A 23,805-nucleotide genomic window follows, 5' to 3' on the forward strand; every position below is an offset into this window, starting at 1 on the left:
TTCACTTGTTCTCAATTTAGAACATTCCAGTAGTAGCGGAATCCCAGCTTTAATAGAGAGCCAGGTTAGGAAAGAAATCCATGGGCGTTCACAGTGTCTGGAGTTAATCATTAAAGGAGGCTTCCCTCTGCTGGGTGCCCAGGAGCTGTTTCCACCCTTGGGCAATGCACTCTAGTAACTGCTTTTGGGGTGGGTGAGGGATTGCCTTTTGTTTGCAAAGCAGAGAAACATGAACTGTGAAGGTGGGTAAACTTCTCAGGCTGTTTTAGAAAGAGTGATGGAATATAAAAAATAGTGAAAGGGAATAAAGGGGAAAGGAGAGAAAATGAGTGGGAAATATCAGAGAGGGAGACAGAACATGAGAGACTCCTAACTCTGGGAAATGAACAAGGGGTGGTGGAAAGGAAGGTGGGCGGGGGATGGGGTGACTGGGTGACGGGCACTGAGGGGGGCACTTGATGGGATGAGCACTGGGTGTTATGCTATGTGTTGGCAAATTGAACTCCAATAAAAAATAAAAATATATTAAAAATATATTAAAAAATAATATAAAAGAGTGACTATGGAAGTTGAGGATCTGTAAATCTATTCCCCTAAAACTATCTACGTGTGTGTGATACGGAAAGTCTTTTCGTGTACGAAAGTCTTCATGTACACCCAGGAATAGGATAGCCCCAAAGACGCTGGTCTATAGGCCCTATTTGGAAGAGGTGAGTGGAGGAAAACACAGAACCTTAGACACTGGATATCTGGTCTTCAAGGCTCTGCAAGCCTCCTGAATCACAGGCCTTTAAAGAAAATCTGCTCTTCATTTGGATGCAGACAGACCTCTCCATAGCCCCAGGACACAAAAGCGAGCTCGCTAATTAACATGCAACTCGGCCCCAGTCTTGTGGTTGGTGACTCATCCAGCAGGGCCTTGCTCAGCCGTGTGGTTCTTAGGCTGCGTGATTTGGCAGTCTAACCAGCCTGGGGCTTACCCCTAGTAGTGGCTAGGCAAAAATCAAGCAGGATCCTTCATCTCTCCTGGCCTCAGCCACACCTCTATAAGGTGGGAGTAACAATATCTGCTTTGCATTTGAAGCATCTGATGCGCATCATTAGATTAATAGCTATCACTTGGGTGCTTACTCTGTCAAGGTCTCATTTATAAAAGTCCCTCACAAAGTCTGAAAAGTAATTATGGTATTTCTCCACTTCTAAGGACAAATTTCGTCTACATTTAACACACCCAAAAGTTCAACTTTTTTCTTGCATTGGATGTGCAGATGGTTCATTCTGCTTTGTGTGAAAATCAAATCGACAGTGAATCTTATTTAAAAATAAAAAAATAAAAAATTGATAGTGAATCTTATTTAAAAATTTAAAAAAAAGATAGTAAATCTTATTTAAAAAAATGTGGTATGAACTTCTCCACTTTATGACTGAGAAACAAGTTAAAAAACATGAACTTGTCCAAGGCCACACATCTAGAACGTGGTGGGAAAAGAGATGGACCTGAGACTATCCATCTCCAAAGCCTGGGGTTGCCTGGTCAATTCATCGCCCCAGTCCCCGAATTCTATCACACAGCCAGAACTTGGAGATGAACTGAGTCCCACCCAGACCTTGAGTGTCCCCTCTGTCCTTTACTCGCCAAATGCAGTTGCCAAAATATCCAGGTGAGGCATCTTTTGTTCAGTGATCCAACATGTCGAAGTAGAGTTACTCTGATGCCTGCAGCCTGGAAAGAGCTTACCTGTACCCCCACCTGACCCCAGCATTGAGGATTCATTGACAACGCAATGTCATGAAGCCTGTTGCACAAGGGGACACTTCTCCACTGAGCCCACCCACCTCCCCACCACCATTAGGTTTCTTTCCTACAGTCTTTTACTTACAACGGTGGCTAATGACTTTGAAATTAGAAGTATTTACATTGTGGAATCTCAGTGTTTCCTCTGTGGCTTCTTTTATAGCTTTTAAGCTTGATTTTTGTCCACCCAGTATTTTCTTCTCCTTTTTAATAGTTTGATACTTTTTAACACCTCGCTCAAATGGATGGTGCAACACTATGGTCTAATTAGCTGCTGCTTGTCAAATACTGGACTATTTTTCTCAGTTAGGTTTATTAAATAATCCCAAATTAAAATATTCCCAACAATGCTGGTGAGAAAAATGTTAAAGGAGCTGAGGGCAAAGTGTGACGAGAGTCAGACTAGCTGGTTGCTCCCACCAGCAGGTCTGGACTACAGGGGGGGAGCATCTAGCATCAGGAATGCAGGTCCTGCCCAGGTCCCCAGAAGAGTGATGCCACCAGCTCTGTTTACTCAGAGGTAAACCTCCCTGAGCACCCACTTGCCCACTCCCCACCCCTCCCGGGCCTCCCACCCTTTATGGCACAGTGCTATCTGCTACTTCTTGGAAGTGCCAATAAAATTCTTGGGAGGAACTCCTGCCAAGATAGATTTTGGATATTACCTGGGGATTTCTGAAATCTGAGCCATGGCTCCCATCTTCTGCTGATGACTTCTCTAAAGATCCTGACCATCTGACCACCAGCTGAGCACCACAGGGAGCACGATGGGAGGGAATGCCCATGCCTCCCAGCCCGACAGGCAAGCAGCTTAAAGCCGCCCTGCTTCCACTGCTAACTCACTTTACTGTGGAAAGACCAAGGAGACATGAAGGAAACATTTTTTAATGGTTAAAGCCACCAACTCTAGGGTCCCAGATACCTGGATTTGAATCACTAAAAGTTACCTGCCAACGCAAGGGCTAAGTCACCTTCATTAAGTCTCAGATTCTTCATCCATAAAATAGATGTGACAGTAACAGTCCCTGAAGATGGTTAACTAAGTCCTCCGCAATGTAGTGGTTAGTCCTTGGCATAGCTTTATCTGCTCCAGGGGAATTCCTACTCTGGTTTTCAAGGTATAAAGAGGCACAGCGTGGCTTGTAGGACCTCAGTAATGAATCAATTTCCTTCTGGCATTCGCCTTCCCGCAGCTTTCTGCCTCTCTTCCCCCACTCACCCACCTGGTCACCCTTTCCTCAATATTTATTCAGTCATTATAGCTCTGGCCCAAGGTGACACACAGATGTATTCAGGAGATTGCCCAAAAGGTCAGGAAACTTGCAGATTCCCATCACCTGGTAGGCCCAGGACTTTAAAGTATGCAAACAGGGGCACCTGGGTGGTTCAGCATCTGCCTTTGGCTCAGATTGTGATCCCGGGGTCCTGGGATTGAATCCCACATCAGGCTCCCCACGGAGCCTGATTAATTCTCCTTCTGCCTGTGTCTCTCATGAATAAATGGGGTCTTAAAAAAAAAAAGTATGCATACAACCTCTTTTAGGACCACCTTCTAATTTCTTTGGTAGATAACCTAAGACATCAGCCCCAATCTAGGGGCAAAGACCCACATCTGTGAAGGCCACATAGTGAAGCCCTGCACCCAACGCATAACGAGCACTCAAACATGGGCTCAGAACTTGAGAGGCTGGCCTGAAGCGTGGGTCAGGCCTGGCCTGCAGCGGCTGCCTGCACTCCCTGTTGCCAGCCAAGGCCCTTTATCAAAGCGCTTGGCCCCGCCACGCTGGTTACAGATAACCTTGGAATAGAGGTGCCCAACTGCTGACTCCTGTTCTCTTCACAGCTAGGGTTGAGAAAGCGAAAGGGAGGCGGAAAGAATATTTGGGAGCAAGGTCTATTTCTGGAGCAGAACAGGGGGCGCCCATGGGAGAAAAGTCAGACCCAATGAGAGCACTGTCGGTCATCAATACTCTGTGTGAAGGAGATTCTCAGGGCTGCCTTCCGGCCACTCACGTGTTCTCATCCAGCCCTCGACCCTGCCTGTATGAGAGAGTCCTCATCCGTAGAGACAAAAGTGCTAAAGCAAAATAACTTGCTCAGGAATAGTAGCAGAGTGACCCTAGAAGTTCGACTGAGTTTTTTCCCCAGTAGAAACTGAAAGGGCCACAAGGGGGTAGGGGGAAGGCAGGGAAAGTGAAAGGAACCCAGAACCTAAAACCAAATGCCTTCCTCTAATTCTGCCCAGGGCCATCATGAGCTGCAATGCTTGCATGAGCATGCTTCTGTTGAACGGGCTGAAGAGCAAGGGTATGGGATGAAGGGAACACAAAACGTGGGGCCTCTGTATGTGGTGATGGGACACCCCATCGGTATGCATCTGTCAAAACCCATAGAACCCAAAGGGCACCCTACTGTAAACTGGGGGTTCTAGTCCACCAGGACCTATCAGGACCTGCATGTCCTGGTTAAAGGACGATGATGGATGGTAGGTCAGTCAAGAGCCCAGTGGTAGAAACTTGGTGCACTGACCACAAGTGTCACCACCACCACACCCCCCACACCCCCAGAGAAGGATCAGAGGTATACTTCATCCGCTTATTTCAACCAGGTATTTTATTGTTTCGGCAATTGCAAAATATACAAATTTCTGAAAAGCATCCCCTGTTTGAAAGCTGGCACAGCCTCATCCCAGGTCATTAATTCAGACAACATACAGAACACAGAGAAGTCTTAAGTCACACGTAAAAGGCCCCCAAACCAACCAACGAACAACTAAACCCAATCTATACAGCTTTCTATTTTCAGGCTCCCTTATACATATTAAATAAATAAATAGCACATCTGCTATCAAAATAATAAAAAAATAAATTTCAAGTATTACAAACGAAAACATCATTGGTGTGGTTGTGTCTCTTCTCCCCACAAGTGATGAGCTTCGCCCGTGGTCTCAGGACAGAATTACGGGCAGGGGTAAACCCACCCAAAAACAAACTTATGCCAAGTTAACAAAATTGGTCCCGAATATTTTTCAGGGGGTGGAGTGGGGGGGGGGGTGAGAGGCAAGAGTCCAGAGCAGCAGGCGCCCCGTGACTGCAGCTCAAACACTCCCTCTGTCCGGCGCCTCAAGTCAGATCACGGCTTTCATCCGGACAGCATTCTGTTCTCTCAGAGGTCTCTCTCCTCGTCCGTGTTTGTTCTCTCGCCCCACCTGGGCCTTTACAGCCGGCTGTTCAGGATGTTAGCTTCCGTAGGGACCGAACTCAGCAGTCAGGCAGGGGGGGTGCACCTGATGGCTGGGAAGGGTCAAGACTCCGAGTCGGCTCTGGCAGCCAGCGTGAAAAGGAGAAGGCCATTCTCAAGAGCAGAGCCGCAGGCCCTTCTGTCAAAAACTACGACCAACCTACAAGCACGTGCTGGTGCGCACACACACTTGCCATCTGACGGGACTCGGGATGGCAGGAAAGGGAAATCAACCCATCTTCGGTTGCACAGGAACTGGGCTACACGGACATCCTCTCGGGCAAAGTGCCCCACTGGGGAAGAATGGGGGGAGGATCTGAATGGCTCGGTGTGAACCCCATGGACGGGACTCTATGGTACCTGAAGCACGCCCCAGGTTCCCACCGAACCCCAAGCAGGGAAACGCGCATCGTCCGGTTCCCGCTCTGGATGCCCAAGCCCCGGTGACCCTGCTCCCAGCACCTGCCTCGAGACCTAGGAGGGGCAAGGCTGTCAGGCTCGAAAGCAGAGGGCGAGCAAGGGAAGTGACCTTTGGCACCAGCTTTTAGAGATCCTTCAAAGGGTCGTTTGGACAAATTCTACCAGAGTCTCCAAATCCTTTCTTCTGGGCCTCAAGACACCTCCTGGTCCCCAGTCCACGGAGGCAGCAAGGAGAAACCAGTAGGCAGACACTATAGGTCTTCAGAACCGTATGTCCCACAAGCCCTGCTTTGAACCACCCCCCAAAGATGCCACAGGAGCCACGAAGGCGAGGACATTCTCTTCTTCGGAATTCCGAGCAACCCGGCAGCGTGCCAGGTGTACAGCAGATGCTCCACAAAAATACGCAGGATTGAGCTCAGTCCTGCCAGGAGACCACAGCCAGCCTCCTGGAAGTGGCCACAGCTGAGGCCTGGGCTGGGCCACTGTCCCCTCCCCGGAAACACAGGGAGGCGACAAACATCCCGGAAGGAAGGAGGCCGGACCCCTGATCACCTCTACTCCATGTGCCGGGTCAGCCTTGCAATGATCCGAACAGCGTGCTCCCGGCCTGGTGGACTGGGGTCCCCCAGAGCTCCCCATTGCGCGGGCGGCATGCCCCACTCCCCATGGAGCTCTGGCCTCCCAGGGCACGAAACCCAGACATCACCCAAGGTCCTCCAGAGAAGGTGCATCCCTCCGGCCTCGCGCTCCGCCACTTAGAAAGTGCAAAAGCAAGCGGCCCCCGGGGAGCCACCTCACGGGTGCCTCGGTTCGGGTGCCTCGGTTCTCGCAGGACGGCAGCCCCAGGGCTATGCCGGCAAGATTATTTCCTCTTGTCTACAAGGCCAGACTGTCCGTCAGCATCTCCAGGGGCAGAACAGAGGTGGGGCGTGGGGACCCGCGGCGGGGGGCTGCTGATGGCACAGGCGCATCTGGCTCACCGCCCCCCTCTCCACCTGCGGCCCCCGCCCCGCACCCGTTCGCACCCTTCCTTCGCAGGGCGGCGTCCCAGGCCCCGAGGCACAGAAGAGCCCTGTGAAAGTGTTCACCATCCCTTCATCTTCAGCAACTGGGATCTAGGCTGCCTTGAAATTTAGGATTGTGGGGCCAGCGTCACCTCCCCAAGCTGGGGACATACCAGGTCAGGATCATAGAAACTACAACAAAATGAAACAGCATGGAGGCCAACATCCCCTCCTGGGGAGGGGCTCGTCCCACGTCTTCCACAGCTCATTGTCCTTCCCAAGCCCCGTGGAGGGTCCGCAAGTCCAAGGAGAGCGCGGGGCGGGGGTGGCCGCAGCACGGATTCCACACGTGTGCGCACACAAGGAGAGGCCTCCTGGGGTCTGGGCCGCCCCGCTGCTGGCGGGTGGGGGGCACGGTTCTCTGCGGCCGGCGGGCCCCGCTTCCACACCACCCACCCGGGGCTGGAAGCAGTCCTTGGGATCGCTGGCCTCAGGTAGATGGAAAAGCACTAACTAAGCGGTAGGAATGGAACTGGCATGGAACCGACGGGGCTGCCTCAGTGGGTCCTGGCGTCGATGCCGCTCTGGGTGCCTTTCAGGTTCTGTTTCCAGGAGAAGAGAGGGGCGAGGAAGGGGAATTATTACTTACCATCCACTAGGCTCCTAAACCCAAAGACTAAATGAAGCCATGCAGTCGAGACCACCCCCCCTCCCTCAGACAAAGGACATGGCCCCAGAAGAGCGCCAGGGCCTAACAGGTGGAAAGAAGGGCAGGTGGGCTGCAGGAGCGTGGTGGAAGCTAGGCCCGGGTCACCGGGAGAGGGCCCTCGGGGCAGAGGCCTGGCATCTGCCTCTAGGAGGCAGGGGGCAGCAGGCAGCTCTCGTGGGTCGGGGCTCTGGGGACTGTTGGGAGCCCTGGGACTGCCCCCGCCTGTACCTGGAGGGCTCCTGCCGCCTGCGGAGATATGGGGAGGGGTGGGGGATGGCGCCTTCCTCCATAGAAGTGTAAGGACTCTCCTCCCAACGTGGCTCAAGTAGACCACACACTCCGGCCCCTGGAATCTCAGTTCCAGAACATGGGCTGGGCAGCTTGGACACGGGTGCCACTGGCTGGCGGGTGGGGACGGGGACAACCCCGGCGAGGAAGCCAGGCAGGGACAGGCAAGTATTACTAAAGCTCTTCCTGTTCTAACAAAAGCAACTGTAGCTGGAAGTCCCACCCCCTGTGAAGCTGACCAGTCTCAAAACCCCCTTAAAAAAAAAAAAAGTGTTCCCATCAGCTGGGGACAGATGGCAGCTGCCACTGCCCAGCGGCGGGCTCTCTGTCCAACCTCAATCCACCCCACAAAGAAAGGAAACCCAATCTGGGAAGGTGCTCTTTCCCATCCCGAGTGTCTCCAGCAAGTCGGTGCAAAGGGGGCAGGGTTAAGGGGAGGGCGGAAGCCGGGGACACAGACACGCAGGGGTCCAGGGATGGCGCCAGCCGGCTCCCCTGCCGTGCGGGACCGGGGACATCTGCAGAGAAGAGCCTCGTGGGAAGCACCGGGCTACGCAAGCCCGTGCTCAGCCCCACCCAGCCCGGGCCGCCCCCCGCCACAAGGACACCACGCGGCGTCTGTGGCCGGGGGGCCTCCTCGGGGGGCACCTGGCAGCCTGCACCCCGCCACTCGTGGGGGCTCCCGCCGCACCTGCCGGCCCGAGCCCGCCCGCACACCTCTCACGCCCAGGGCTTGGAGCGCCCGCAGATGATGACAGATGCAACAATGACACTGGGGACTGCAGGCACAGGCCACGTCACATCACTCACTCATGGTGCCCTGGCTCAGGCCATGTGGAGGGAAACGGGGAAACGAGGAAACGAGAGAGAGGACCTCCAGACAATGGTGCGGCTCTTGGAAGACACGTGTTCTCCGGCACGGGGTGTATGAGTCACAGACTTGACAATGGCCAGTCTTCACACAGACCGAGATGCCCTGGCAGGCTGAGATGCCATGACTCGGGGAGATGTGGGGGGGACGGGGAGGGGCATGCACCGAGCCATTTACCTTTCCAAGGTTAGTAGGGAGAAAACTTTGAGAAAATGTGACAAACAGTTCGTCTTTCAAGCATAGTGGGGGGGAAGGGAAGAGCATGTCAGAAAAGAACAGAAAACAGCTTTAGTAGGAGCTTCTTTCTCGTGTGCGTTTGAAACTTCAAAATCGAGGCCGCCCGATGGCCAGCCGGCCCCAGAGCACGGGCGCCACCCCGGGGGAGGACTGCAGGGCGCTGCGCCCAGCCCGGGTGTGCTCAGGCCACACCCCGGAGAGCCCCAGGGGTCCCCCCGGTCCCCAGTCCTGGCGCTCTTGCTGCTCCTGAGAAGACACCCCACCGGGCCCGTGCAGAGGAATGGGGAGGAGGGATCAAAGTGCAGTGGGAGCCAAACCCCAGCACCCCAGGCACCGCAGCAAAGCAGGGGGCGCGGACTCTCCTACACTAACGGCTCCTGCCCGCCCCGCGCTCTCTGTGCCGGGTATCCTAAGCGCTGCACCTGCAGCGTCACCACCAAAACGCCTCGTAACGTTACCGTCTCCGTCTTGCAGATGAGAAAACAGAAGAGCCTGGAATGGCAGGACCTCGCCCAGAATTCCAAAGACAGAGGGTCAGATAGGAAAACCAAGATCCAAACCCGGCTCGGTTTGAATGGAGGCGTAAAACCGGGGGCCTGCGGTCTCAGACACGGGCTCACCCTTCCAGGCTGGGCTGGATGCCGGGACCCCGGAGTGGAATGCAGGGTGTGATGGGTCCAGAGGGTACATTTTTTGCTGACCTGGAGGGATTCTAGCCAAAGGCATTAGGAGCCATGGAGAAGGGGCAAGTTCAACCTTAGAAGGTCGGGGGTGGGACACCTGGATGGCTCAGCGGTTGGGCATCTACCTTCAGCTCAGGGCCTGATCCTGGCAGGATTGAGTCCCACATCAGGACCCCTGCAGGGAGCCTGCTTCTCCCTCCACCTGTGTCTCTGCCTCTTTCTGTGTGTCTCTCATGAATCAATAAATAAAATCTTTTTTTTTTTTTAAGATTTTATTTATTCATAGAGACAGAGGGAGAGAGGGGCAGAGACACAGGCAGAGGGAGAAGCAGGCTCCATACAGGAAGCCTGATGTGGGACTCGATCCCAGGTCTTCAGGATCACACCTGGCTGCAGGCGGCACTAAACCGCTGCGCCACCAGGGCTGCCCAATAAATAAAATCTTAAAAAAAAAAGAAGGTGGGCGAGATGCCCAAGGGGGACCCTCCTCCCAGCAGGAAGCTCTCTTTCCTGGCAACACCAGGCCATGAGACTCAAAAAGAAGAGGATATGCACAGATGCAAAAGTAGAAGGCTCCAAATCCAAAGGCTGATTTTCACGGCAGGGGATCTCCTGCTCTAGAAGCACTCGGTGTGCAACGCCTGGGTTCCAGGAGGAACCAGACATAGGACAGTCTGTCTTTAAAGACTGAATTTAACGGACAGGCCCCCGGTAAGTAAACACAGCCTAGGCGCAGAGGACAGCTGCAAGGGAGAAGCTGCAAGAGCTGAAAGGAGCACCCAACAGCTCTGGCCAGTGCCCCACGGGCCGCAGACGTCAGGTGCCCGGGGCCAGGGGTAGGTGAGAGCACCCGGACTGTGCCCAGACTATGCCAGCAGAGGGAAAGTGGTCGGCCTTCAGGAGAAGGAGACCCGGGTGTGCTACTGACTAGCTGGACGGCCACAGGCAAGTGCCTGACTCTGGGTCATCTGGTAAAAAGGGCCAGAACTGCCCCCCACGGACCTCCTAGGGTATTTTAAGGCCCAAAGACACGGGCTATATGCAAACAAGCCGCATCGCAAAATAGATTCCGCTGCAGGTGGGGGCCCCTGATCCAAGCACGATGAAACAACCGTTTTCCAAGAACAAGCCACACTTTTAAGCCCCCAGGCTGAGCTCACCGAGTCACCCGACTGGCAAAAGGGACAATGGGCAGATAATGCCCTGAGCGGCCGGGGCAGGTGGGTATCATGGTGGCTGTTAATGGAACTCCAGGATGGAAGGCCTCAGGGCTCCTTCCTTGGTGGGGGCCACAGGAGCCCTGGAGACACCGAATTATCTAGCAGCTGCTCCAGCTGACGGTTAGCCAGAGACGCCTTGCAGAACGCCAGCAAAGGACATGGGAAACCAACGGGTCTGATTCAAATGCTGCACCCAATCCTGAACGTGACCATCACGGCTAAGCAGGTGCTGGTACAGGACAACCAGATCCACAGCCACGGTCCCCAAAGAGACCTCCCCAGAGTGCCGGGGTCCCGGAGCCCCGAGGGAAGCGGGTCTCTGCTGGGACAGAAGGGAGAGGCTGCAGGGCTGCAGCCCCCACCCCCACCCCCCAGAGTCTGTCCTCCTGTCTTGCAAACTAGGCCCTGAGTTACTTTTCCTTTCATCATGAAAGGCCTCTCCCCGCGGAGGCACAGACCCTCAAAGACGATGCATCCGATGCATCGGGCATAAGGCATCGTCGACTGGCACCAAATTCTGACTCCGAGGGAAAAAGTAGACTCAGGTCTAGCCATGCCCTACAGCAAGTCCAAACAGTCACCAGGACCCCAAGGTGCGGGCAAGGAAGGAGCCAGCCGTGGCCAGTGGCGGCAGCAGGACGCACTGAGGGCAGCTGGGCCACATAGCTTCTTGGCTCCTTTTCTAAATATTCATGAGTCCCCTTCCCCCTCCCGCATGGCCATCTCCCTCTGTCAGATTTGACAGGAACTGTCCTCATCCTCCACATTTTATCAGGCAGGAGGCCACACTGGCAAGCAAGGAGAAACAGGTGCGAGTAGCAAAATTATTCAGAGAAAAATACTTACAAACAGGCTTTCCCTAGCAAAGGCTGCAGAGAGAAAAAGTAGAGAGAGAGAAGTGAGTAGAGGGACAGGGTACAGGCCCCGCATCACTTGAAACCAGGACATCCTCTGCTGGGATGAGGCCCCGTGGACCCTCCCCGCCCAGCACCACCCAATGGCTTCCAGACTTCCTGAGGATTCGGGTGGACCACCCCCAAGGGCTGTCCTGTCAGAGTCGGGGGAGCCCCAGCCGCGCGTCCTCCGTGACCTTGCAGACGCAGCCCCAGCCCAGGCCAGTCCGGCCTCGGAGTGTCTGTGACAGCAGCCTCTCAACTTCCAACTGTGCCCGCACAGCAAACGCCAAATGTCACCCACAAACCACTTCAGTCCTCGGTTTTCACGCAAAGACACGATAAGATCCCACAGCTGGCGCCAGTGGCGGACACCGACGTGTCAGAGGCTCAGCACAAACCGCCCCGCATGACCCGCCTTTTGCAGGAGGTACCATCTCTCCCTGCCCCCAACCCACAGATGGGAAAACTGAGGCCTGAAGAGGTTCAGTGGCCTGTCTGAGGCTGCCCGGCACTGTCCCCCACGACCCAAGTCCAGACACCACCAGATTTAAACATGCCTCCAAACGCGGGTTTGTGGGCCCCGGCACTGAGCTCCTACATCCAATTTGAGATTCAGCCTCTGGCTTATTATCTGCGAAGGGCCCGGACACGGTGGGTGGAGGTGAGGGGAGATCTGGAGGTGGCCCCCAAATTTGTGCCCGGGAAACTCCTAGGTCTCACGTAGTGGCAAAGATTCCTAGTGGCCACTGAGAAAGACAATTGCTGCTCTTCTGAAAATAAATCCTAGCGCCCAACAGCCAATATCTTGCAGCTTTTCATCTTCACAGCAAACGGCACAAGGGAAAGCTAGCTGGGGTTTTTGCCTTTTGAGGTCTTTACTACGTGGCGTGAGGTGGCACCCGTGTCACGTGAGAAGGCGGCTCTACCCCGGCTCTGGAGGAAGACACGCTTTTCCCTACGACAGGGAATGTGCACGGGGGCACGTGAGGCAGATACTCGGCCATCGGCCTGGGACAGAAGAGGCGTCCTCAGGCCACGCGTGGCCGGTGACCCAGAGCTGAATGAAGGGAGGCTTGTCGACTAGGGCTTGGTCTTCGATCTCGTGTGACAACAGAGCATTCGGGAATGAGAGTGGGGTGCAGATGCTCGGGAATTTCTTCTGCTCTGCCCAGTTCTGCCCCATGGAGACCAGCTCCTCAGAAAGCGGCCGGCGAGGAAGGACCCCAGGGTGCACGACCTCGGGGGGACACCCCCACGCTCCCCCGCTCTGCCCCCCGCCACCGCCCACACACGCAGGCCTGGGTTTGCGGCCCCCCGCGGCCCCCCGGGCGCTCTCCTCCCGACCCACAGTGACTGTGAGAGAGGAAAGGGGTCAACGCACTTGTCCGGGCAGCTGCGTGGGCACCTCCGGGGGCAGGCAGTTGGGCAGGGCAGCGGAGGTGGAAGCCACATGCTCCTCAAAGCTGTTGATGCGAGGCTTTTTGGTGGGCTCGGGGCTGGCTAGTGGGGTGACACTATTGCGTCTCATGAGCGGGTTAGGTGCCTTCTTTGCATCCTAAGCGAGACAAAGACAAAAGAGAGAAGGCGACAGTTACGAGGAGTGGGGCGGTAAATAAGCCAAAAACAAAAACACCAAAAAAAAAAAAAAAAAAAAAACCAACACCAAACAAAACATGTTTCTCTGCTTCTGGATTTTACAGACTCAAGACTGAGCGCGGTGACTGGCCCCGGGACCTCGGGGCTGCCATTTGGTGCTGATTCCCTGGTCGGCACAAACGAGGGACGACGTGCTGAACCCCTTTTCGGGAACATTCCAAGACTCCCACTTGGACAAACGCGACGCTCGCAAAGCAGGGGAGGGCAGAGCAGCAGGACCAGCTGTGCAGACAGCCGTCCCATGACGGCAGCTAACGAGGTCGAGGTCAGAGGAGGGACCCGGCTGCCAGCCTCCAAGAGCGCCGAGAACGGGGAAAGGGGACCTGAGCGGAGGGGACAGCGGGAGGGGGAGGGGGCGGTGCTGGGCTCTCCTCGCCCAGTCGCGAGCCAGCAGGTGTACAGTGGCTCCTGCTCCCCATCACGACACCTGACACCCCGGCTTAGGGCCAGAAACGTGAGCTTCAACCCCTGCCAAGGAGACCAAAGAGGCAGAAAACCTGAGGTTTGCAGAACGGCAAGCCAGGGCCGAACGAGAGCCTTCCCAGCAAGTAACAATGCAACTGGAACCTGGGGAACCCGGGCCCAGTCCCCAGGCCTGTGCCCCTACAGCCTGCAGCCCCGCGGCCTGCGTGGAGGTCTGACTGTCTCCCTTGAGGCGCTGCCCCAGCTCCGCACAGTGTCCACGGGCCATCGGAGCCCAGCGGAGGCCCCGGCCCGCGGCAGGAGTCAGGCAGAGTGTCTGGCCCTCACCCCCACCCACGGCCGGGAGCGGGGCCGACACAGGGCCGAGGCTGGCCGTCCTCCTTTCCCTATGGCCAACCAGCCAGCCAACCGCTGGTGGAAGCTGGGATCTTCAAGCCAGAATCTTGTGGCCACGCTTGGGAATGGGGAGGCAGGTGTCCTGCTCAGACGGGACAGTCGCCGTGGTGTGAGAGCAAGGGTCAGCGGGCGACGGATGCGCTGCGGTCTGACGGCTGGTATACAGCAAGCCCGCCATTCCCTCCCAACCACGCCCTGGGCAGCGCGCTGCTTGGCCCCTGGGGGCTCCGGCCAGGCTGCCCCCCAAGTGCAAGGCCTCCCCAGGGGAAATCGGATATGACCAGGCCTAGGGTCTCCTGATGGAGCCTTCCACATCCAGCCTCCCTCGAGTCCCTACTTCCCAAACCACAGCATCTGGCCAGCCCCGGCTCCTTTCCATGGTTTTCGTCTTCCTGCTAATTCTGCGCCTCCACCCATCCTGTTTGCACCAGTAACTCTGGAACCCGAAGAAAGGAGACTTAGCTGCCCCAGAGGAACAGACAGCAGCTGTGCTACGGTCAAGCTTGCAGGAGCGGAATGCATCTTCTGCTCTGATACCCACTTGAGTCGAAATGGGGGAGGAAAATAGGGAAAATAAGAAAAAGAAGATGCAAGAAGCCACATAGAAAGACACGGCAGGAACGCATGGATGGAAAGGCAGGCGGGCAGGGGAGGGTCAAGACCGGCCAACTCCACACACGCTTCTCCAGCGAGAACCCGCTGGAAGACACAGGCGCACGGTTACAGGCAACACAATGTGGGGACCTCTCGAGGGCTCGCAGCCACCGGCCCTGTCACTCCACAGAGTCCCTCTGGGAACGGAGGACAGGATGGATGGAGGACAAGGTGGGGATGCTGGAGGGCCGGGGGCACCGGGCTCGCACTCACCTCTGACCTCTCCCGGTGCGTGCTCACGGACTCCACATTCAGGTAGATGGACTCTACGCGGCAGCCTGGGGGAGGGTGGGGACAGAGGTTGGCTTCGGCTCCAGGGGACAGGCCACTTCTAGCCCCAGAGACGCCAGGAGCCACCGTCCCGGGGGGTGGGAAGGGTGCAGGGTGTGACAGGAGCTGAGCCGAGGTACTCACCGTAAGCGACAGGGGTCAGCTTGAGGACCGTGTGAAGGGGGCATTTCAGATAAGGCATCTCCTCTGAAAAGAAAAGAAAGGGCCTCACGGTGAGACAGGAGCCTCGAGGATGGACACCTGCAGGTCCCCAGGGACAGCTCCTTCCGTGGTGGTGGTGGTGGTGGCGGCACCCTTGGGGTCCGGGCCAAGCAGGAGCATCTCTGCCTCCCCCCACCCCACACACAGGCCTCTCCTGCTCAAGGCAGGTGGCCCTAGAAGCAACATCCAGCCAAACGAACAGAATTAAAACCAACCCCAAAAACACCCTCACACATTAGAATTTACAAAAAAAGAAAAAAAAAAGGTGGGGGGGTCATTTCTCAATTCCCCAAACAGTTTAGGTATGAGCCCTGGGTAGACACAGGTTTAAATTTCAAGTCTCGTGAGAGTTTTCTGGGTGCTTTGTTCTTTACAGGTGGGCTGAAGGGAAGAGCGGCCCCCCCCAGGCCCCCCGACCCAGGGCCCCTAAGCCCCTGAGATGTGAACAGCTGAGGACTCTTGGGGCCGTTTCACAAAGCCAGCAGGTCCACTGTGCATCAGACTGAGCATCACAGGGTGCTCTGCAGACCAGTCCCGAGGGTGGCCAGGAAGCCCTGGGCCGGGAAGGCCTCTCTGCAAGCCGCCAGGCCTGCGTGCTCTGGTGGGCAAGGCCTGGTTTGCAGCAACCCCAAACTCAAAGACCAGTTCCCTCCTCCGTTTTGGGGAGCCCAACTGGCTCCTAATCCCCTACCCAACCACCAAGAGGAAGCTTCAGTAGCCAGCAGCACCTGCACTCTTGTCCAGGAAGTAGGCCAAGAGGCAACGCAGGACAGCCTGATGGCAGATGACCAGCACATTCTCCTGGCGCTCCAGCTCCATGATCACCGGCTCCAGGCGCTGGACCAGGTCCTGGTAGGACTGCAAGACAGGGACGGGGACGCTGGGTTTGGGCAGAGGCACAGGCAGGCAGGGTGGGGGCTCTGCTAGCCCAGCACGCCCCTCCTATCGTTAGAAACCAGGGCACAGGGGCGCCCGGGTGGCTCAGTGGTCGAGCACCTGCCTTGGGCTCAGGTCATGACCCCAGGGTCCTGGGATCGAGTCTCACATCGGGCTCCCCACAGGGAGCCTCCTTCTCCCTCTGCCTGTGTCTCTGCCTCTTTCTCTGTCTCACTCATGAATAAAATCTTTAAAAAAAAGAAAAACAAGAGGATGTGGGATCATTCATCAACAGCCGGTGGCAGTTTCAGGGGTGCAGCCCTCATAGGCACTGGGGGACCCCCCTCAACCAGCTTCCTAGGCAAGAGGCACTGTCCCCATGCTGGTGAGGATGTGGAGAAGCAATCCTCCAAGAGTTGCACAGAGCATCCTCTCTCCCACTACCGCATCCTAATCCTCTGCACGGGGGAGGGAGGGGACGACGACCCGACACAGGCTTACAACGTGGACCTTGAACGTGTTAACTCGGTGAAAGAGGCCAGACACAGAAGACCACGTGCTGTACGACCCCATGCCCATGAAACGTCCAGAATCGGCCACTCCACAGAGACACAAACAGTCCGTGGTCACCAGGGCCGGGGCTAGGCAGTCACAGGCTGGGGTTTCTTTTGGAGTGATAGAATGTTCTAGAATTAGCGGCGATGGTTACACGGTATCCCGAGTATACTAAACACTGCCGAACCATATACTTCAAGATGGCAAGTTTTATATTATGTGCATTTCCTCTTAATAAAATAAAGAAATTGAGGAAGAAAGGGGCAGGCCCGTGGCTCTTAAGACCACCGAGGCTCCCACGCACGCCACTCCCTCTGGGGTCCCCCCTCTTTCTCTTACTAATCAGGCTCCAGGAACGAGGGCCAGAGCCTCAGAGGAGGTCAGCGCCCTGAGCGCGAGCAAGACGGAGACGGAGACGGAGACAGCCTGCAGACGGTGGCGAGGAGCCAGCAGATGTCACCTGGTGGCCTGCACAGACCCCCCAGAGTGCCACCCACACTCCAGCGCTCACTTGGCCAGATGGGGCTACGCGTGCCCTCAGTTCGATTCGTGCCCACGGCCTGCGGACCAATGTCACGTCTGCCGTCTGGTCTGCAGCCGAGGGAATGACCGCCCGTGACTTCAGTACGAACTCCTCAGAGGAGCACGCCTCCCGCTGTTGCTCACGGGGAAAATACAACTGTGCTTCTCTGGGGCCCTTTACAAGGTTCAGTCCAGGAAGCCTCGAGTCGGGGGTGAGTGTGCCCGGAACAAGCGTCCGAAGGCGCTGGGGGAGGCGGGATACAAGAGCCCGTCCTGCCCACTCCGCCTCCCCAGGTCCATGCCCGGCCTAGACACACGCGGCCACACCTGTGCACGTACCTCCCCGGTGGGGTAGCGGTAGTAGTACTTGTCCTGCTCCCGCAGCGCGTACTCCTCGGGGTAGGTGGCCCTGATCTCCTCGTAGGTCATCTCCTCGCAGACGCCCTGGCAGGAACACGGGCGTCACCGCCAGCCAGGCCCACACTGGCAGGGGCTCTCACTTTGAGCAGATGGGGAGGGGAGAAGCCTCCGAGCCCTCTGGCTCCAGTCTCCCGCCTCCCACAGCCAAGGCCGGGGGTGGGGCCCACCCCCGACCACCCCGACCACCCCGCGCTGCACTCACAGCATCAATCTCGTTGAGCGCCTTCCACTGCTCATAGGGGAGACGAAGGGCCTCTGCCGTCTGGATGGTGCTTTTCAGCTGGCTGGTCCACACCTTGAGGTCCTTCAGGTTCTGCTCCTCCACGAATTTGCTCAGGGCGTTCGCGAACTGGGAGGGCACGGGACAAGAGGGACACGCAGACTGGGCTCAGGCTCCTGCACCCACCCTGCGCCCCCCGGAGAAGCGGCGCAGGCCTGTCCCACGCCACGTCAGGGACGTTACTCTGCCATCCTCAGAAGAGTGAGGAGCAGCCCCTGCAGGGACATGCTCCCTCAAAGCCCTGGAGACCCCCCCCAACCCCACACACATGCAGGGACTCCCTGCACTCCCCCCTACCTTCCTGCCTCTGCTGGACAGACCCGAGTCCCCTCCGATCTTCCCCTGGAGGTTGTGCTCGCTCTCCCCGTGCCGACACAGGTAGATGGTGCGGGGCTGCACGTGGATGTTCATCAGGTAGTACACGATGCGGCTCTGAATGTGGTCCTGAACTCTGTTCACCAGGAACCGCCGGCCCACATCAATCACCTTGATCAAGGAGAGGTCCCTGCACGGGAGGGCGGCCAGTTGAGCGGCAGCCCCTGGGCCCACACCCCCCGGGGGCCCCCAGGCTGAGCGCACACACTCAGCCCCACCAGAACCACCACGTCGGACGTCTGGCCGAGAGCCCCGTGAGGGCACAGACTGTGTGTGTTTGCTCAGAGACTGAGAAGAAGGGTGCAGGGCATGCTGGAAAGGCCGCTGCCTCCCAGACGGGGAGAAGAGCAAAGCATGGGGACAGAACAGGACAGAAAGGACACAGGGACACCTGGGTGGCATCTGCCTTTGGCCCAGGCCGTGATCCCAGGGTCTCGGGATCGAGTCCCACACATCAGGCTCCCCGCAGGGAGCCTGCTTCTCCCTCTGCCTGTGTCTCTGCCTCTGGCTCTCTCATGAATAAATAAAATCTTTTTTTTTTTTTTTAAGATTTTACTTATTTATTCATGAGAGACAGAGAGAGAGACAAGAGGCAGAGACAGGTAAAGGGAGAAGCAGGCTCCCTGCGGGGAGCCCAATGTGGGACTCGATCCCGGGACCCCGGGATCACGGCCTGGGCCGAAGGCAGGCGCTAAACCACTGAGTCATCCGGGGATCCCCAATAAATAAAATATTTAAAAAATCAAAAAAAAAAAACAAAACAGAAAGGAAGCAACAGGAGCAAGACGGCGCTCAGCACGCACTTTCCACACCTCGACTCAGCACCTGAGACATTTACACTGAACACATGCGATCAAGGACTTCTTTAAAAGACATTTTAAAAGGTAGTTTTTGAGAGTATTCAGGAGCAAGTGCTTTCACGTGGACAGCAAGAAAACACTAACGCAGGGGATTGGGCAATGGTCCCCTCTTAGGAATGAATTACCTGTCACATTTGTCGGGGTCGAGGGGCTGGTAGCTGGCTTCATAGCAACTGATTCTCTTCATGAAGTCGTCCATAGCTTCTGCTGAATTGCAATCTTTGTAATCCGGGCTGGAGATTTTGACTTCCTGCAACACCACAAAAAGGCAGCTGATGAATCACGCTGTGCAAGGCTTTCTGCTTAGACGAAGCGGGATTTGGGGCTTGCAAACAGGGAAAGCACAGACCAGCTCAGAATAATGATGATCCTACCCGGCATTTAAGAGGAAAAAAAAGGGGGAAAAAAAAAAAAAAACCACCGGGGATTGAGTCATAGTCTGATGATTACATGGGGAAAGCACCCAAGGGACACAGAGGATCCCTGCCTGGAGGGATGGAAACAGAAAACCCACAGGATTCTAACGAACACATCTGAATGGGCCACGTTTGGGGATAAACCCAGTGGCCAGGACGCCACCGGACCGCCACCCTCAATCCCAGCTCTGGATAGGCACCCATGACGTTCCGCGCGTGGACAGTAGGTGGCCCGCTCGCAAAGGTGCACTCGGGGGTGCCAGCGGTGCTCTGCCCTGCGCGCCAGGCGGGACTCTTCCTCCCACCTGCCCTAGACGGGCAGCACATGCCTGCAACCCGGCCCCGGTCAGAGCTTCTCCCCCTGGACCACACGCCTTGGGCCTTCCTCAGGTTTGCTCCCACACAAAAGAGGTCAAGGAGGAAGGACCCCCAGACCCGCCGTCTCCTGTAAGTGAGCAACATGTCTGAGAAACAGGGCAGGTTTTAGGGACACTCAGGATTTGTTCCTGCGTGTGCTCTCTCCAACAAGCCGTGAGACAGGCGGACACTCTCCAAAACCCCGAGTCCGCGGGGAGTTAGGGGTCCACGACACTAGGGCCTCCGCCTGGGAAGACGCGGACCTTCTGCCGTCCGGGGAGGTGACCACTGCGCGGAGACGGGAGCGCGCTGAACGCCGCAGGCGCGGAACGCTCGCACGGGTCAGACGGCAAATCTGGTCTCGTGTGTATTTATCGGGCCGCGATGAAAAGCGATCTAAGTGGCCAAATCCCTCTCTCCCTGGCACGGCCACCACAAAGAGCGCAGCGGGAAGGCCTAAGCTCCAAAGCTGCTCCAGGGCTTAAGCAGAGCCCCGGATTTCTGAACACAGAGGGGTCAGGGCAAACGACCAGATGTGTTAACAGAGCACGAGATAAGCGGGGAGCTCCCAGCCAAGCACGTGGGGCCCACTCGCTGCGGAACACCAACTGTGCAGCTGCACCCTGCTTCGCCACCAAGGGGAATGAGGACCAAACCCAAGAGACACAAGCAAAACCCTCTGTTCCGATGACCGCCACGTCTGTGCTACGTCCCCGTACTTTGAGCCTCTTCCTTTGGACGTGCTGAAAACTAACCGGGCCTGATTTTCCACTAGTTGAATAGCACTTCCTGACATACAAACTCATTTCTTAGAAACGCTCGTGAATATTCCCGCTGCCTTCCAAGCCAATGGATCTTCAGCAACCCCCTAAGGATGCACGCGTGGGGGATCCCTGGGTGGCTCAGCAGTTTAGCCCCTGCCTTCGGCCCAGGGTGTGATCCTGGAGACCCGGGACTGAGTCCCATGTCGGGCTCCCTGCATGGAGCTTGCTTCTCCCTCTGCCTGTGTCTCTGCCCCTCTCTCTGTGTCTCTCGTCAATAAATAAAATCTTTAAAACAAAAATAAAGATGCACGTGTGTATACAGCAAACCGGAGCACTCCCTGTACAAGCCTCAGACCCGCTTGTCATTAGAGACATGTCTTACTCTCATGTAATTTACACAGAAAATTATCTACTTGGGAAGGTGACCTGTGGTAAGGTCTTCATGGTAATAGTTTCCACTTACAATGTATCGCTCTCAAGTGGCAAAATTTAAGAATCAATCAAATTAAGCTGCCAGTTACCTTCAATTTATCTGGGCAAACTCCCCCTTGGCACCGGGAGAGGAGAAGGTTACATTACAGATGCAAAAGCAGGAAGATCGTTTTCCTACCTCCAGTCTTCCCACACATGGGGGTTCTGGTTGAGTTGGCTGCGTCCTATGGCGTTTTATCGATACACGATCATTCTTACTAAGACCTTAACAGCTAAGAGTCCACCCCACTGCCTCCTTTCCCATCTGGAGGGGGTGAGCTGCCCTTTGTCCCAAGCAGCCCCGTCCCCAGCTGGCTGCCAAGCTACCCACAGAAACTGTTTCCAATCTCCTGCTTTATCTCTCACGTCCTGCAAAGATTGGTTTCTGCCAACGGTCTGCAAGGACCCCAGATAAAAGCCAGCCCAGGTCACAGAACATGCTTCTAAATTAAATACTGCTCTGCACCTCCCTCCTCCCTGGATTCCCATTTCTCCGACAAAACCAACAAGTGGGTCAGCCAGCTCGCTCTCAGCACCCAGTTATTGCTCTGGGCCTGACCTGGTTCCCCACTTTTCTCTCACCGCCACCCTAGAGTGGGGTTCTGCGTGGTCTTACCATGATGTTCGAGGCCACAACCATAGGGTCATCGCACACAGACTCAATGAAAAACACCTGGAAGTAAAAGTAAGGCAAAAACGTTAGGACACCACAAATGTGGTTAACACAAAGGGCTGACTTGGGTGTCACTGTGATGTCATCACCACACTGGAGGAGACAGGACCTCTTTAAAAATACCCAAACACATAAAACCAACCACTTGCTCAATCCTACCTCCTAGTCATGGTAACCCCTGAGAGTCCCCACCAGGGAGACTCAATCTGTAAGGCAGCAAAGCAGGGGCAGCAGGAGGTAAAGATGCAAGCAAGGAGCAGCGGTGCCCCAGACATGGCAATCAGCCAGTTCCCGAGGGGTATGTTTTCCTCACTCCTCCATGCTCCAGAGCAAGACAAGAAGTTTGGCTCACCTTGAAATCATTTTCTTTGGCAAAATGAAGGATCATGTGTCTCCTCTCTCTGGTAGTATTGGTGGCATCGAAAACCTGATAGCAAGAAAGACGGGCAGTGAGGAGAGCCCAAGTTTGAGATATATAGTATTTACCAAACCACAAGTAGGTCAGGCCTGTCACCTCCAGGTGTAAGCCAAACGAGGTTCCAGGAGAGATGGTGCCCTGCCCCCTGGGCCTCCTGCTGCCTCCAGCACTCTGGGACAGATAGGGAGCTGGGGGATGGTACTTAAACCAAATGAACAGTAGCAACGCACAGGAGAGGGTGCAAGGGAAGGGACCCTGGCTACCATGGCACAGGTACCCCAGGCCCATCCTGCCTTGGAGGGTGGTGTCCAACGGCATACAGATGAGGGGTGATCAGAGCATACCAACCAGCTGTGCCCCGGGTCTGCACCCAGTTAACCCCCTTCCTGGGTCCCTGTGCTGCACTAGCCACTTGCTTCCCTCAACTCTCAGGCCAGAGGCACTTGTCCCAGTAGAGGTGTCCCTGCAATGTCTCTTGGCACTGCTCTGGCCACTGTTCTACATTTTGCTCCCTCCAGGGCACTACCCCACTATGGCACTGGAGACAGGGCTGGCAATTCCCAGACTTACTGCAATTTGGCCCCCTTCCTTCATCAGGTAACTTTTGACGTCTCTCAAGGCAGCTAGAGCACACTGCCTGGAACACACAGAAAGAGAATGCAGGCATCAGAGCAGCACAGCCCAAGGGGGAAGCCCACGCAACCCCCCATTCATCCTAACAAACAGACTGACCGGCAATTCCACCCCTAAACCGCCAGGCTGGCCAGGGCGGCCAGGCCCAGCCCCCACACACCCAGAGGCTCTAGGGGATGCTTGCACGGGTGGCCACAGTCACCCTCGGGAGATGGTGCTCATGCCTGGCTGCACACAGAAATCTCTCCGGGAGCTTTTACACATCAGCCGCCCAGGTCCTGCCCCTGGATTCTCACTGCACTATCTAGGGGAGGGCTGGCATCAGGAGCTTCCCAAGCTCCCGGGTGCATCTAGAATGCTGTCAGGGGTTGAGCGCCACGGGACCTGGGTTTCACGACCACCCCGGGCTTAAAAGAAAAATGCTCAGCAAATGTAAACAGATGATTTTACACACACATACACACACACACATTTTGTTCGTCCTCGACGAGGCATCACTGCTGATCTGTATCAACCCTCAGATGAACTGGGCCACGGGTTGCAGATGAAGCAGCGAGCCCCAGCGAGGCCGACACACACCCTAGCACACTCGGAGGCCCGTCTGGGGAGCCACACCGCAGGCAGCTTCCTCTTTCTCCCAGAGAACCCGGCTTCAGGAAGCAGAGCAAACCCACGTCCAGGCTCCCGCAGCAGCTCGGGCCTTACTTGCGGACTTTCATGGCTTCCTCATTGTCGGGGCGGAAGAAGCTGTAGGAGCTGTACTGCTTCACGGCCTCCCGGCGGTACTCCCCGACGTTGAACACTGCGGGGGCAAAGGCAAGGACCCTTACTGACCCCCTCTCTACCAAAGGAAGCCACGCCAACGCACCGACGCCAACCCGAGTAAGGTTCCGCTAAGACGCAGAGACCAGGGAGTGGACCTCCCCACGCGGGGCTGGGAGGCCAGAGGCAGCCCCGCTTCCCCAGCCCCAGTGCCGCTCACGGTGGCCTGCTCTTCCAGAGCCCGTCTTCCACCGCCCCGCCTGCAGTCCAGCTGCATGAGACCGTGCAAAGAGGCCGCAGCACACAACTACGTGCTGGTGGGACTTAAGGGACACGGATCCCCCCAGACCATGTGGCCAGAGAAGGCGTCTTGAAGGAGGTGCAGGGCAGTAGGAAATGAGCAGCAGGTGGGAAAACATCCAGCACAAACGAAGGG

At 56.2% G+C, this 23,805-nt stretch overlaps 1 protein-coding gene across 7 annotated transcripts in view; it reads right to left on the reverse strand.

The window, feature by feature from the left end:
* PFKFB3 (6-phosphofructo-2-kinase/fructose-2,6-biphosphatase 3) overlaps positions 1–23,805 on the reverse strand; it is a 146,825-nt gene that overhangs the window by 67,169 nt on the left and 55,851 nt on the right. For 4 of the 7 annotated variants that reach the window (XR_007405867.1, XR_007405868.1, XR_007405864.1 and 1 more), the window contains 12 exons: positions 23,313–23,409; positions 22,545–22,611; positions 21,909–21,983; positions 21,500–21,556; positions 19,001–19,125; positions 17,938–18,145; positions 17,563–17,709; positions 17,280–17,384; positions 15,716–15,845; positions 14,910–14,972; positions 14,709–14,773; positions 12,748–12,921 (listed from right to left, as the gene is read on the reverse strand). Coding sequence is in view for 3 of the 7 variants with exons in the window: in XM_025445529.3 (XP_025301314.1) it covers positions 8,518–8,560; positions 11,317–11,339; positions 12,748–12,921; positions 14,709–14,773; positions 14,910–14,972; positions 15,716–15,845; positions 17,280–17,384; positions 17,563–17,709; positions 17,938–18,145; positions 19,001–19,125; positions 21,500–21,556; positions 21,909–21,983; positions 22,545–22,611; positions 23,313–23,409 (1,379 nt within the window). In the remaining 4 variants the exon portion in view is untranslated. Of the gene's footprint in view, positions 1–4,390; positions 7,065–8,507; positions 8,561–11,316; positions 11,340–12,747; positions 12,922–14,708; positions 14,774–14,909; positions 14,973–15,715; positions 15,846–17,279; positions 17,385–17,562; positions 17,710–17,937; positions 18,146–19,000; positions 19,126–21,499; positions 21,557–21,908; positions 21,984–22,544; positions 22,612–23,312; positions 23,410–23,805 lie in introns of those variants that run through there. The other 3 variants (XM_025445529.3, XM_025445531.3, XM_025445530.3) reach the window with 3 other exon arrangements.

This window comes from Canis lupus, chromosome 2 (assembly GCF_003254725.2).
Source record: "Canis lupus dingo isolate Sandy chromosome 2, ASM325472v2, whole genome shotgun sequence".
Taxonomy (NCBI): Eukaryota; Metazoa; Chordata; class Mammalia; order Carnivora; family Canidae; genus Canis; species Canis lupus.